At 38.2% G+C, this 15,139-nt stretch overlaps 1 protein-coding gene across 2 annotated transcripts; it reads right to left on the bottom strand.

The window, feature by feature from the left end:
- Nucleotides 1-213: 213 nt before the first annotated feature.
- LOC8262259 (sufE-like protein 1, chloroplastic/mitochondrial) lies at nucleotides 214-4,235 on the bottom strand. 2 transcript variants are annotated; one of them, XM_015719450.3, is made up of 2 exons: nucleotides 2,751-4,235; nucleotides 214-470 (listed from the first exon to the last, which is right to left on the bottom strand). In XM_015719450.3, exon 1 carries the CDS (start codon nucleotides 3,949-3,951, stop codon nucleotides 2,752-2,754), a length of 1,200 nt encoding a protein of 399 aa, XP_015574936.2. In that variant the 5' UTR covers nucleotides 3,952-4,235; the 3' UTR covers nucleotides 214-470; nucleotide 2,751. The 2 variants fall into 2 exon arrangements, with proteins under 2 accessions (XP_015574936.2, XP_002519627.3); XM_002519581.4 differs by lacking the exon at nucleotides 214-470 and adding an exon at nucleotides 516-801 and having other exon boundaries at nucleotides 2,751-4,233.
- Nucleotides 4,236-15,139: the final 10,904 nt, after the last annotated feature.

Genomic DNA, 15,139 nt, shown 5'->3' with positions numbered 1-15,139 from the left:
CATTGTGAAGCATCTTGAACAGCCGCTCATTTTCTACATCCACATCATGATTGTCTGCATAGATCTCCACTCATGACACTTGTGATCAAACAAGAGCAATGGCCAAATGGCATCTTTTTGGAACTAAAAGATTCACTCATATTTCCATGTTAAAATAGATCATTTATCAACAGAACACATTGGAAGAAACTTTCTGACAAATTCTACAGCTTATTGTGCATGAAATTCAATACATTGGATCTGATTATATTAATTTACTAGCATGTCCACAAGTTCCAGATACCTGGAAGACAACCATTAATCGCCAATCGTTTCCAGTGCATCCACACTTAATTTCTTTTTCCCCCAGCACTTTTCACACATATAAGTGCATGTACATTTAGTTCTTCACCAGCATTTCATTTGCACATCTTACAAGGATTCAGCTCTGAAGCAATCAAAATACAAAAGTCCAGATATATCTTTCGGACCTATTAGATAAGACAGATGCATAAAGAATGAGTAGTGGAGAAAGATCCAGAACGGCACTTATGGTAGCAGAAATTTCATAAAGTGTAGGTTGCCCAAGTTCTCAAAGGATTTCTGAATTCCTGTAAACATTGATTTTGAATGTTCAATTTATAGCTATGAATCAACAGCAAATTTGAGGTAGCTCCAACATAAATACACTGCAGAGTTGACATAAAAAGTTGGTAGTTTATCTTTGAAAGTTCGCCTCAATCCCATTCTTGTGCTAAAGTTCCAAGACTATCCCTTGAATCTCCAACATCAGGTCCGTTTATCTAATCCGCCTCAATATCTCTGATTGTTGGGTATAGAAGGAAGAAAAGAAGAACATGGAACAAAAGGTTTCAGCAGAAAACAGAAACATATTGCAGCAGAACATAGAAGTCACAACTCCGAAAAATATAAACATTTTTTTCTTTCTTTTTTTCCTCATTCTCTTCTCTTTTTTCCAATACAATACACATTTTCTTCATGCTCCAGCAGCCTCCCTTTGTATAGGGAGAAGTTGACTCTCTTGGACAAAACTACTACAACCTAAGAACATGCTTGTGTCCTTGAAACAAGGATCACCATTCCTTTTCACCTAAAACTGATTACATTGCTGAGATATAATTACATTAATGAAACATAGTTAATATTACATGAAATTTGACTAATCTTGATTAGATTCTTAAGCAAAAAATCTCAGCAACTCCAACACTGATGGAAAAAGAAAGTGTTTTTGCAAAATGGTATTATACCATGTAGCTAGCTATCTCCTTATCACCAGAAAAGAAATTACTGAAGTTCATGAGATGTAGATTAACATGAGCAATAGCCTCTAATGTTTAACCCGTCAATCATGCATACTGAATGCCCAAGTTACCAACCTGCATTCACACAAGTAGATGCCCCTTCCAGACCTCTTCTGCACACACTACCAATAAATTTTATTTATGCTCCTTTTCCTCTAAACATAGGGCTGTAACTAAACCAAGCAGCTCAGGGGCTCATTCACTAAGCGCTCATTCAAGCTTGTTCATATACATCAACAAGCAGTTCTCAAGCCTAACTTTAGAGCTCGATTACCAAGCTTGGGCAAAGTGTTGTTCAGCTAGTCTAGGTTTATGAGCACTTCGACTATGGGCTCAATGATAGGCTAGTTAAGAGGCTTGTTTAAAGGTCTATACAAACACAAAATAAACATTTACGGGTCATATTATTAATATATTTGGTCTTTCTATATTTGTAGGTAGAATTGGTTGGGGTCCATGAACTGGACAAATTCTATCTATATAGCTGATAGTTTTCTTGGACATGCATACTTAGACTATGTTATATCCTGATTACTTTTAAGAATTATAAGAATTTTATGTATATTTTATCAAATATTATATAAGAATTATAACTAAAATTTGCATTTTTATACTAGTGTTCAGAAAGATTTTATCTTGAACCTATATTGTTAATAAAAGCTTAGGCTTATAAATAATAAATTAGCGCAATAGTATTTGATTCTTAAGCTTAAATTTTAGATTCATTAAATAAATGAACCAAGCCTGAAAATGTCAAAGCTCGTCTTGGCTCAATTCATCTGCAGCCCTACCCTTAATGTATCTAGCTTTCTCCCAATATATTATTTCCTGGCCATGATACTGCTTTTTTAGCAACAAATGCCTTTCTGTTTTGAATGTCACAAGAAAAATGAAATCAACTGCTCCATTTTCAAGGAATATCCAGAATTTCTTTGTATATATTATTCTCCAAGTATAATTAGCCACATTTCAATTTTTCTTGAATCGTGCAGAGTCCACCTTAATGGTTTAAATTGCTTCATACGAAATATTAAACCATTAGAACTTGAACTCAAACTCTGCAAATCAGCAGTACAAAGACCACAAATTCACAAAGTTATCCACAAAACACAGACTAGAATTTCTTACTAAATTCATAAATTTAGTACCAGTTCCTTTCCAGGTAATCTCCAAATTGTAAACAATAATTTCTCAGCAGTCAGTTGCAAGAAAATCAGAGTTACTAATATTTAACTTAAAAAAGCATTTAGCAATAGCAACTAAGACCTAACCAAAAGCATCATGAGAACATATGAGCAAAATTACTGATAAAAGTATACCATGTATATTGCAAAATTTCATCAATATGTGATTCATCCAAGAACTTGTAAAGATTCACAATGAGCATTAAACCATGCATTTATAAGAACAACGCATAATCAATCTACAAACCACAAGTCAATGTCACACCTCATCTTGCTTCAATTTCGGTTGGTGTCTTTGCCACAATGGACAATGCGTGTAATCCACCCTGCAATTCCTCTTGCAACAAACCATAAATCAACCTATGCCTCTTCACCAAGCTCTTCCCATCGAATTCTTTCGAAACAACTTTTAAATTAAAATGTGTCTCACCGTCATCATTTCCTCTCACACCAGCATGCCCTGCATGCTGATAAGATACATCCTCCACTTCCAATTCAATAGGACTCAGTTCTTTCTCCAATATCTCTTTAATTCTTTTTCCTCTACTCCCTAAATTATCTAAATCATTACTACCCCCGCTGCCACCACTACTAGCAGCAGCTTTTGATTCCAAGCTTGTACCCAAATCTTCATTGGACCCAATACTCGAATTCTGATCACCACCTTTACCAAGATTTGAACTATTAACCTCATTTTGAGTACTATCAATCTTATTCCCTGAACCAGATCCAGTACCCTTTTCAGCCCCCACATACAATTCAAGTGCTTTCTTTTGCATCAATTTCAACATATTCAAAAACCCATTGTTCCTAGAAGGAGTCAAACTCTGTTGCAATCCAAGAAGCACTGCAAAATCAGGCGAAACCTTCAAAACCTCATCTACAGGCCTGCCGGAAAGCCCTTGAACAAGCAAAGCAGCAAGCCCTTTAGTGAGAACGGAATCAGAATCAGCTTCAAACACAACGTTCTTCTCTTTATCCAAATAAGCCCTTACCCATACTTGAGATACACAGCCCTCGACTTTATTCTCTCTAGTTTTGAACTGGGTATCAAGCGGTGTCAAGTTCTTGCCATAAAAAAGAAGCTGCTCGTATTTAGCTTTAGGTTCTTGAACTGATTGAAAGAGCTTAACAATTTCTCGAAGCTTTGGAGGGAGTTCTTCAATGGGTTGCAGAGACATAGCACTTGATGGCGATGTTGACGGTGATGATGATGATGATGATGATGCAAAGGGTGATAAAGGTGATTTCTTTGTTGATATTTTCTGGAAAGAGATGGATTTATGGTAAATAAATAAGGAAAGATTAGTGGGTTTTGAAGGAGAGAATAAGGTAGGTTCAGTTGAAGGATGGATTTTGGAAGTGATTAAGCGAAGAGAAGCAATTGAGATTGAAGCAGACATGGCTATTTTGTAATGCTTGAAGCAGAGGATTCTAGAAAATGGGCTTATTGAAAACCACATCATATACTAGTGTCAACCACAGGGACAGCTGATTGCTAATTGCGCCGTCGTGAATACATAAGAAAATTTTTGGCAGGATCTGATTACACATGACTGTAATTGATAATACTGAAAAAGGTGTCAAGGTTGGCGGACAAGTCCAGCCTAAAAGGTGGACCGAACTCGAGCATCTTTAACTTCGGATTGGCCAGACTAGACTCATTCGGCTTGGTCCAAATAAGCCCTTAAACTTAAGCCATCAACAAGTTCATCAATATTATCACTCAATATTAGTACAAAGTTCTCTCCAAAAAAAAAAAAAAACAGAAAATATTCCCTCTAATAATCAACTTCCATTACCTTCTATTAGGGTTTCGATTAAGGGAGCCACCGAAAGCAGAGTCTTTGCTTTTGCTGTAAATGTATGTTTACATTGGTTAATGTGTTTTTTTGGCAAATAAGAATTATATTAATTTAAATAGAGGATAAAATACACAAAAGTTCAAGCGGGATAATTGTCACCCAAGCAAAAGGAAGACTACCAAAAGTTAACTGTTTAATGACCCATCTAGCAGCTCTATTCTGAGCCTTAGAAAAAGGATACAACAACCCCCATTTACTGCTCGTAGTCTGTCTCTTCCTTGAGGAATCGATCCAGCTAACTCCCAAGGCACCTGAGCTTGAAAATCATTGATAAAGGAAGAAATTGTTCTATTGGTAGTGAACACCACAAAATTTGGGATTCCAACCTCCTCCGTCAGCTTCAAGGCTTGATTCACAGCATCAACTGCAGCAACAAGAGCAGAGTAGTAGCTTTTAACAAACGCTGCTCCATCAATCATCTCCATATTCCGGTTAAGAATGAGAATAGCAACACCAAAACGATCAGCAGTCTTAGCTCTTTTGACAGCAACATGAACTTGATAATCCATTGATTGTTTCGTCTGAGGAGAATGAAGTGACCTGGGACAGGAAATGTTAGCCGAGTTTGACAGTAACATGAAACAATAGTCAGCTCCAAGATTATTTGCTACGTCAATTGGGAAAATTCCTTCCTATTGAAGATCAGCTCATTTCTACTTTTCCAAATGGTCCAGCAAGTACAAGCAATTTTATGATAAGTTCCACATTTGTTCTAGCCCAGGTCTCTAAAATGGCTGCCCACCATTGGAGCATATATGGGAAACCAGTTACGTCTGGGGAACTAAACCATGCATGTTGGACTAAGGGGCAAAGGATCAGTGAATGCTCAACCTCAGTTTGGCAAAGGGGGGCAATAGGGGTTATCTATGATCCTTCTCTTGAAGAGAATCTCATTAACGGGAAGCTTCCCTCTTACCAACCTCCAGAAAAAGGCTTTTAGTTTTGGCGGGAGGTTGACACTCCAGAATTTCCTCCAGAAGTTTGGCTCCACTATGCTAGATGGGGATGGGGATCTGTCAGTATCTTTGTCATATTTCTGGAGAAGGAAATAGGCAGACTTTATAGTGAATGTCCCGTATTTGTTTGCATGCCAAATCCAATGGTCTTTAGTGCCTCTCAAGTCCTTGGGGGGTCTTCTTATTTGCCTCAATTTCTATAGGTGAAACTAGACTAGATAACATATTGATATTCCATCCAGCAGGGGATAGGAGTTCCTGTACTCTCATAAATTGGAGATTATGAGGGGGTGGGGAGGTCAACCTGAATCTAGGAAGGGATGGGATCCATGGGTCCTTCCAAACGAAACATGTTGAATCATCATGAACCTGTATTCTAGCCCCCAGGGATAACACCTACCTAGCAGCAAGCATACTTCTCCACCCCCACGACGGCCTAGACCCTTGTTTTGCTGTCCAAAAGTCCCCATTAGGGAAATATAAGCTTCTGATAAGCATAGCCCATTGGGTCTGCGGGTTGGTGATTAGGTTCCACGCCTGCTTAGCTAATAAAGCTAGATTGAATTTATTGAAAATCTCGAAAAGCTAACCGCCCCGGCAGCTTTTGGTTGTGAAAGGGATTGCCAACTGTCAAGGCATACATGACTACTTCCATATCTTGATTCCTCCATAATTTGGCTAACATTGAGTTAAAATTCTCGCAAAGAGACTTGGGGACCCGAAAACAGGACATAATATACGATGGTATTGCTGTAAGCATCGAATGAATCATTGCCTCCCTTCCTCCATAGGATAAAAAAGCTTTTTCCAGCCTCCAACCTTGTTTAGGATTCTAGATTTCAGGAAACTAAGAGTTTCAACTTTGCTTCTACCCCACATCACTGGACTCGCCAGATATTTATCCTCCCCACTCAGCTCTTTGACCCCTAATATACTCAGGAATCTAGCTTTTGTAATGGGTTGATTTTCCAAAAGCAGCCCCAGATTTTATAAAGTTAAATAGTTGTCCTGATGCCTTCTGATACTGGGTCAATATGTCCCTTAACCTCGACACTACCTCGATACCTCCTCAATGTTGGCCTTTGGAAAAATGATTGTGTCATCAGCAAATAGAGCATACGATATAACCGGGCCTCTTCTGTTTAGCTTAATCCCTCTAATAATGTTTCTATCCAAACACCCATTTACAAATTTTGACATTGCATTTGCCATGAAAAGGAATAGGTATGGGGACAGGGAATCACCTTGACGGAGACCCCGAGACGGGAAAGAGGTCCTTGTCTTCCTCCCATTTACTAGAACAGCATAAGATACAGTCCTTACACACTACATAATGCGATGAATAAATCCCGAGTTGAAACCCATTCTATCCGTAACCTTTTCTAATAAACCCCAATTGACTCTATCATAGGCTTTGGTTATATCTAATTTCAGGACCATGTTAGACTTGTCAGAGCTGGATTTTTTTCTTATAGCATGCATAACCTCATGAACAATTAGAACATTTTCCCGTACGTGCCTACCGGGGATAGAACCTGACTGATTGTTTTCAATAATGCACTCAAGGAAAGGTTTAAGTCTATTAACTAGGACTTTTGAAATGATCTTATATGCCACATTACATAGGCTTATAAGTCTAAATTGATCAAGAGTGATAAGGGTTATGTACCTTTGGAATGAGAACGATATGGGTCTGGTTAAGAGCTTTCAGGAGGTAGCCTTTATGAAAGAATTGCTTCACTGCTTCTGTGACTTCCCTCTTGACACACTGCCAGAAGTTTTGATAGAACAAGGCTGGATACCCATCAGGACCCGGAGCTTTCAGTCTGCCCATGGAGAAAATTGCATTTTGGATCTCCTCATCCAATACCTCCTTTAATAGTTCATAGTTCATTGTTCATGCTTTCTGAAATCACAGGATGGACCCATTGTAATATATTATCATCCTCCTCAGTGGGCTGTGCTGAATATACTCGAGATAAAAATTTGATTACTTCCTCCTCAATCCCTTCTTGATTCTGAATCCAACTCCTTTGATCATCCCTTAACATAGTAATTTGGTTTCTTCTTCTTCTTTGGACTGCTGAGCATGAAAGAAGGTCGTCTTTTGATCCTCTTCCCTCATCCACTTAATTCTTGATCTCTGCAGCCAAAACAATTCCTCTTTCCTCCATAAAGCCTCTAGTTCTTGGGTCAACTGCTTTTCTCAAGTATATTCAAAAGATCTGGGGTCCTGGTAAATTTCATTTAAGGCTTGAATGGTCTCATTGATTTTATGTCGAGTGTTGCCAACAGATTTGGTATGCCATTTCCTTATCGCCATGCTGCAATCTCTAAGCTTATTAAAGAGAATAAACTGCTTTGATCCCCTGACAGAATGAGCCCAAGCCTCTTGAACCTTGTCCCTACATTCCCCTTCTTCCAGCCATTTGCTCTCAAATCTGAATAGCCTCTGTGCACCTGCCCTATGAAGTTAGTAATCAGCGGTACGTGGTCAGACCCCATTAGTGCATATCAAAAGGAAGGCCGGTCACAATTTCTGCAGTGTGTACATATTATATTTCTTACTTATATTAGAATACCAATAATTAATGTAATTATCTGTATATATTTCTTACTAAAAATAGGTTATAGTCTATTCTTATATAATGAAAAGTATTCTCCAAGAAAAGCATTTAGCCATTTTCTGAAAATTGTCATGGTATTAAAGCTGTTACAATTTGTTTCAATTTGCTAATCAATTTTAGTTGATTATTTTTTATCAACAATTCTTGCTTTGAGATTTTTTTTTGAGAATGTTTACTGAGAATTTTTTTGGAAAGATCTCTACAAAGACTTTGGGTATCAAATTTACAGGAAAAATTATGCTGCATGAGAATTTCAATTCAGAATGTTCTTGAAAGGTAAAGAACTTTGGAGTCACATTGATGGTACATCTCCTGCTCCTGCAGACCCGAAGGAACTTACTCAATGGGAGATAAAGGTTGCTCGGATCATCTCTTGGATTTTAGCATCCATTGAGGGACATATGGTGAACAGTTTATGCTCTTTTGGCACAGCCAAAGATATTTGGAATTATTTGTAGCGAATATACCATCAAGATAATACCGCAAGACAATTTCAACTTGAACTGGAAATTAGCAATTTCATTCAAGGTAGTCTGTCTATTCAGCAGTATTATTCTGGTTTTACTAATCTAAGGAGCGAATATTCTGGTATTATCTATTCTAAGGTATCTCAACAGGCTTTAGCTAGTTTACAAGCTGTCCATGAAGAAACCATGCGAGATCAGTTTTTGATGAAACTGATACCAGAATTTGAGACTACTCTGGCTGGATTGTTAAATAGAAATGGTGCCTTCTTTAGATATATGTCTTGATGAATTGTTGCATGAAGAACAGATAAAGGCAACACAAGCTATCATAGGTGGGTCTCAGGAGACATCAACCATTGTCAATGTTGCTTACGCTGCTCAAGGCAGGAATCGAGGAAAGGGACCTCTGCAATGCTATAGTTGTAAAGAGTTTGGACATGTTGCTTGAAATTGTGGTAAGAAATTATGTAATTACTGTAAACATAATGGACATATCATTAAGGACTGCCCGACACGTCCAGAAAATCGAAAAGTACAAGCCTTTCAAGCTACTACTTCAACTCCTTCCATCATTAGTAATTCGTCTAATGTTACTCTAGAAATGGTACAACAGATGATTTTTGTTGCCTTCTCTGCTTTTGGACTTCAAGGTCAAGGTACTGTCTCTTCTTCTTGGTTGGCTGATTCTGCAGTAACCAATCATATGACTGGGTCATCTAACTTGCTTCACAATCTACGGCAGTATACTAGAATACAAAATATTGAAGTTGCTAATGGCAATAATATTCCAATTGCGGCCATTTGTGATATTGGACCTTCTTTTCCTTATGTGTTTGTTGCTCCTAAATTGTCTACCAACTTAATCTCTGTTGGTCAAATGGTGGATAATAACTGTGATGTGCATTTTTCTTGTGATGGCTGTCTTGTGCAGGATCAGGTGTCAGGGAAGGTGATCGCGAAGGGGCCTAAAGTGGGAAGATTATTTCCTTTGCAATTTACTCTTCCCAAAACTCTGTCTTTACACTCTATTATTGTTGAGAATAAGGATGTAGTTTGGCATAAACGATTGGGTTATCCAAATAATGTGATTTTGTCAAATTTAATGAAGCATGGTTTTCTTGGTGACAAAAATCAGTGTTCTAATAAACTACTTCTTGATTGTTCTACTGGTAAAATAGGGAAAAGTAAAACCTTATATTTCCCTACTCATGGTAGTCGTGCTAGTGCTTGTTTTCAGATTGTTCACTCAGATGTTTGGGGCATCACACCTGTTATCCCACATGCTCAATACAAATATTTTATGAGCTTCATTGATGACTACATTCGCTTCACATGGATATATTTTTTGCGCACTAAAGTAGAAGTGTTCACTACTTTTAAAACATTTTTAGCTTATATTGAGATACAGTTTTCAACTTGTATAAAGGTATTACGATCCGACAATGATGGTGAATATACTTCTCATGAGTTTCAAGTCTTTTTGCTGCAGAAAGGCATTATATCACAAAGATCAAGTCCATACACTCCTCAACAGAACGGAGTTGCCGAAAGGAAAAACCGTCATTTGTTAGATATGGTTTGCATATTACTCTTGGAATCTTCTGTTCCATCAACATTATAGGTTGAAGCTTTAAGCACTGCAGTATATTTGATAAATCAGCTACCTTCTCAACAATTAAATTTTGATTTTCCTTATTATCGTCTTCACAGTAAGCATCTTGATTATCATCAGCTGCATACATTTGGATGTGTTTGCTTTGTTCATTTCCCTTCTCATAAGTGTCACAAGCTTACAGCTCAATCAGTTCGATGTGCTTTTATGGGTTATAGTACTGGATACAAAGGTTTTGTATGTTATGATGCTGCTACTAATCGTTTCCGTATCTCTAGAAATGTGATTTTCTTTGAATATGAGTACTATTTTCAACAATCTGTCTCTCATTCCAAAAGTGTTATGCTTCCTAGCTTTGATAATGTATCTACAATAACTCAGCACTTTAAATTTGGTATTTTGTATTAGCGAAGACAGCCCCCTGCTTCACAAATCCTAACCGACACTAATCTGAGAGCTCCTTCATCACAAGTTATTCCAAGGGCTGGTCATTACGACAAATGAATGTTAAAAATGCTTTCTTACATGGAGACCTTAAGAAAGACATTTTTATGACTCCACCACCGGGGTTATTTTCTACAGGCTCTTCCGATGCTTGCAAACTAAAGCAATCACTCTATGGTTTAAAACAGGCACCTTGTGCTTGGTTTGATAAATTTCGCTCCACTTTTCTTAGCTTCTCCTTTGTTCAAAGTCAGTATGATTCATCTCTATTTCTTTGGAAGACTGATAAAGGCATTATTCTCCTTCTAGTATATGTTGATGATATTGTCATTACTGGATCTGATGTTAATTTGATTTCTCAGCTTCAAGAACGCTTGCACCATGCCTTTCATATGAAAGACTTGGGTTCATTGCAATATTTTTTAGGCCTTGAGGTGCATTCCGCTTCTGCTGGTATATATTTACATCAACATAAATATATCCAAGATTTAATTACTTTGGCAGGTCTCCAAGATGGTCGCTCAGTTGACACTCCATTAGAAGTCAATGTTAAATACCATTGTAATGAGGGTGACTTTCTATCTTATCCTTCCTTATATAGACAACTTGTGGGGAGTCTAAACTATTTGACTATTACTCAGCCTGATATTTCTTTTGTTGTTCAACAAGTTAGTCAGTTTATGCAAACACCTACACACCTTCATCTTGTTGTTGTACGTCTATTTGCAAGGTACTTCTACTCGTGGTCTTTACTTTCCTGCACATTCTCATCTTCGTTTGCTTGCCTATGGTGATGCTGACTGGGGGGGTTGTTCCGACACAAGACATTCCATTACTAGTTGGTGCGTGTTTTTTAGTAATTCTTTAGTTTCTTAGAAAAGCAAAAAGGCAAGATCGAGTGTCAAAGTCCTCTACTGAGTCCGAATATCGTGCCATGTCCTTTGCTTGTTCTGAAGTTATTTGGCTTAGGGGGGACGGTTGAATGAGCTTGGGTTTCCTCAACTTGAACTAACTCCACTCCATGCAGATAATACTAGTGCCATTCAAATTGCTGCAAATCCAGTCTTCCATGAGCGCACTAAACATATTGAAGTGGATTCTCACTCTATTCGTGAAGCATACGGTGCTCATATTATTTCCCTTCCTTATATCACCATAGATTTGCAAACTGCTGATGTGTTTACTAAGGCTCTTTCTCAAAGCCGACATCAATTTCTAGTTGCCAAATCGATGCTTTTTTATTCTCTCAGCATCAATTTGAAGGGGGATATCAAGGACATAAATTAAGGCCACAATCCGGTTATAATTTCAGGCTAAGATTTCTGCAGTGTGTACATATTAGCTGTATATATTTCTTACTTATATTAGAATACCAATAATTAATGTAATTAGCTGTATATATTTCTTACTAAAAATAGGTTGTACTCTATTCTTATTTAATGAAAAGTATTCTCAAGGAAAAGCATTCAGCCATTTTTGAAAATTATCACACTGTGAGTTGTGAAGGAATTTCGAACATTAATCTCCATTACAGATTGCTTACCCCCCCGTCTAACCTTTGCCATATACCTTAATCCCCTGCTCTTCTATTAGTCCAAGTGTACTTAGGTCCCTTAAATTCCATGTCTATCATGTAGCAATTATTAACCCAATTTTGAGATCTCTATGAGGTAGTGCATTGGACTTGAGCCCCCCAACTTTTCCTCCTCCTTCATAATTAAGTTGAAGTCAACCACAATGATCCATGCTTCCCCAGCTGAGTGCTTCAACCCTTCAAATTCGTTTAGAAAACTTCTTGCTCTGGTCCCTTCTAGGCTCTCCATACACGAAGTTATTAAACCAATACTCACCCTGAATTCACCATGAATAAAAAGTATGCACCCAGTATTTTGATTTCTTTAGGATTCTAACCCATAAGTCATCCTTCCAATATAATGTTAAACGGCCGCCCCACCCTATAGGCTCAACATACTCACCCTGGTCAAAACCTAACATCCTTTTCTGTTTTTCCAACTAATATGTGGAATTTTTTGTTTCTAATAAAAACACTATAAAAGGATGATGAACCTGCACCAAGCGCTTAAGGTGTCGAACTTTTAGGGATCATCCTATACCCTAGTAGTTCCAAAAAATTCCATTCATTGAAAAATGATGGCTTTTGGCGAGCCACCAGCGCCATTTCCTTCCTCCCCCTCAAAGCTGCTTCCTTGCCCCTCCTGCACTGCTTCCTAGGTCCTAACCATTCTCTTCTCACTAGCATTTCCATCCTGAATATCTTCAATCCTTACGGACTTCATTTGCCTGGCCAACTGTTTCAGCTTCTTCTTCTTAAAGATACATATAGTGGTGACTTCCTTGTTGTTCCATTGGTCTTCACTGACGGAGAAACTTATTAACCCATCTGATTCCCTCCTATTACTAGTGTGGTCCCTTCCTATTGTGTTAATATCCCCAGCAGTCCTCTTTTCCCCCACAATCCATTCTAACATACTAGTTAGGGCCTTAATTTCTGGCTCAATTTTGTGAAACTTTTTGAAACGTTGGGTCTTGTTAATGCCAAGCCCAAAAACTTTTCCCCTAGGCCTTCAGGCCCTATCTTGGCCCAAACCCCCCATATCCTGCCACATATGTGGCCCCACTACCACCTCATCCTCATCTGAGCTAGAATCCCCTGTTGGTTCCATCATTCTTTTCCCCTTAGGGTCTACTTGTTGGCTTATACCCATATCCCCCTTTTTCCCGCTCCAATCTGTCTCATCATTCCTATTGCCTTCATTAATGATGATTGGACTGCTCCAGCATGGTCCTGGTGAGAGGAAAATAGGTTGTAGGTTCATGTTGTTCTGGTGCCGCCAAATGTCACTCCTTGACTCATTCCTCTGAACCAGCACCTTCCTTGCTCTCTACTCTTCCTTGTTCTACTTGCGCGTGCGTAACAAGCGCCATGTGGTTCTGAGCTGCACCATCCTACTTCTCCATGTCCATTGACATTGACTTTCCCCATTTAATATAAGAGCTAATATGCATTCTATCAATGTTTTCGTCAGTACAACCTGAAATAAGATCACATGAGATATTGTCCGCTTTGGCCCCCACTGGCCTCATGATTTTATCCCTTTGGCGGGTTCAAGAACTTTACATATATGTTATCAACCATTTCCCACCCCATTTTGATGTGCAATTCGATTCATTCATGTACCCTGTATCTTAGAGTACTGTCATCCTAGAATCTTGCCAGAAGCCGCTCCTTGTCCAAGCATCCTATCCTTGCACCAGCATCCACTTTCTGCCCTCATCAGACTGCTTCTCTAGGCTAGGCTGTCACAGTCAGACTTAGACATGGTTGGGCTCTTCATGCGGTTATACACTGACGAGCTTCTTAGTTGATGACTATGCTTGAATTTTCCTGAAGTCAAGGTCTTCTGATGCCATTTCTCCTTCTGTTTCGGGCAAAATTTGAGTACATGACCTATTCTTCCACAGAGGAAACAGAACTCCGGTAATCTTTCATACTGAAAGTGAACCCAGTCGCTCTCATGCCTTCCAACTAGTGCTCATCTCCTGTTATTCCATAACCCTATTGGGAGTGCTTCCTCTAACCTGACCCATACCCTAACTCTCATATGAAGATAAAACTTAAAACATGGTTCCACTAGCTCCATTCGAGTAAGGCCCTCAAAAACCTTCCCTATAGTCATTGTATTTTTTAGATTGACCTAATTTGGGGGTAAGTTATGGACCTCGACCTAGAAGGGAGTTTTTAAGAAATCCAAATGATCAATCGGTGTGTCCACTGGCCAATCTACAAGAACCAAGAGGGAGTGGACACAAACCATGGTGTCCCCTCCAAAACCCTTTTTTATCTGTCATGCAGTAAAAATAAAAGATGAAGATGTTTTGATTTCACTTTTGTATGAGAAAATCTCCTGAAAGTTTCTATCTCCTGATGTTTTGAGTTGTAGTGCTTTCTCAGAACATTGAAGTTGTTTTATTCTCTAAATCAGATCCTTAACTAAACTCTCTCCTGAATCACTATCTTCCTTGTCCATTTTGGGAGTTTCAAAGGTCCCAACAGACAACCACCCACAATAACTACCTAAAGATCCAAATATCGCACTTTTTAATGCAAATGGAAGACAAATCAGCAAAATGCAAATAATAAACCTACTTAAATCCTTATCACATCCTCACGATAGACTCTTGGATAACGGATAACAAAACTAGCAATGCAAGCTAACTTCGACCCTCACCAGGGAGGACGAGACTTTCCCTTTCCTCGCCTGTTAGTATGTTTTTTTTATATTGGTTAATGTGTTGTGTTTTGGGGTTGTTTATCTCATAATTTTGCTATGTTTAGTAATTTTATATATTTATTTAAAGAAATTTATAAAATTTGGGTCTATAAAATATTTTAATACGTAATTTTTATATAAGATTACATACTAAAATATTTTTATACAAATTTTTCAAAGAAAAAGTATTTTTATGTAAATTAATTTAAAATTTTATAATGTTTATGTCACGACCCCACCCGAAGGCCCGTGACCGGCACTAGGGAATGGGTAGGCTTAAGGCTACTGAATCCCGTAGTAAGCCTGAAACTCACTAACTCAATCAAATCTCATCTCAAATTAATATTATTAAAGCCACAAGTTATCTTAATAGTTACACTTTACATAATTA

The sequence above is a fragment of the Ricinus communis genome, chromosome 1, assembly GCF_019578655.1.
Source record: "Ricinus communis isolate WT05 ecotype wild-type chromosome 1, ASM1957865v1, whole genome shotgun sequence".
NCBI lineage: Eukaryota > Viridiplantae > Streptophyta > Magnoliopsida > Malpighiales > Euphorbiaceae > Ricinus > Ricinus communis.
The sequence above is the reverse complement of the archived record's forward strand: the minus strand, read 5'-3'. Positions and strand labels throughout refer to the sequence as shown.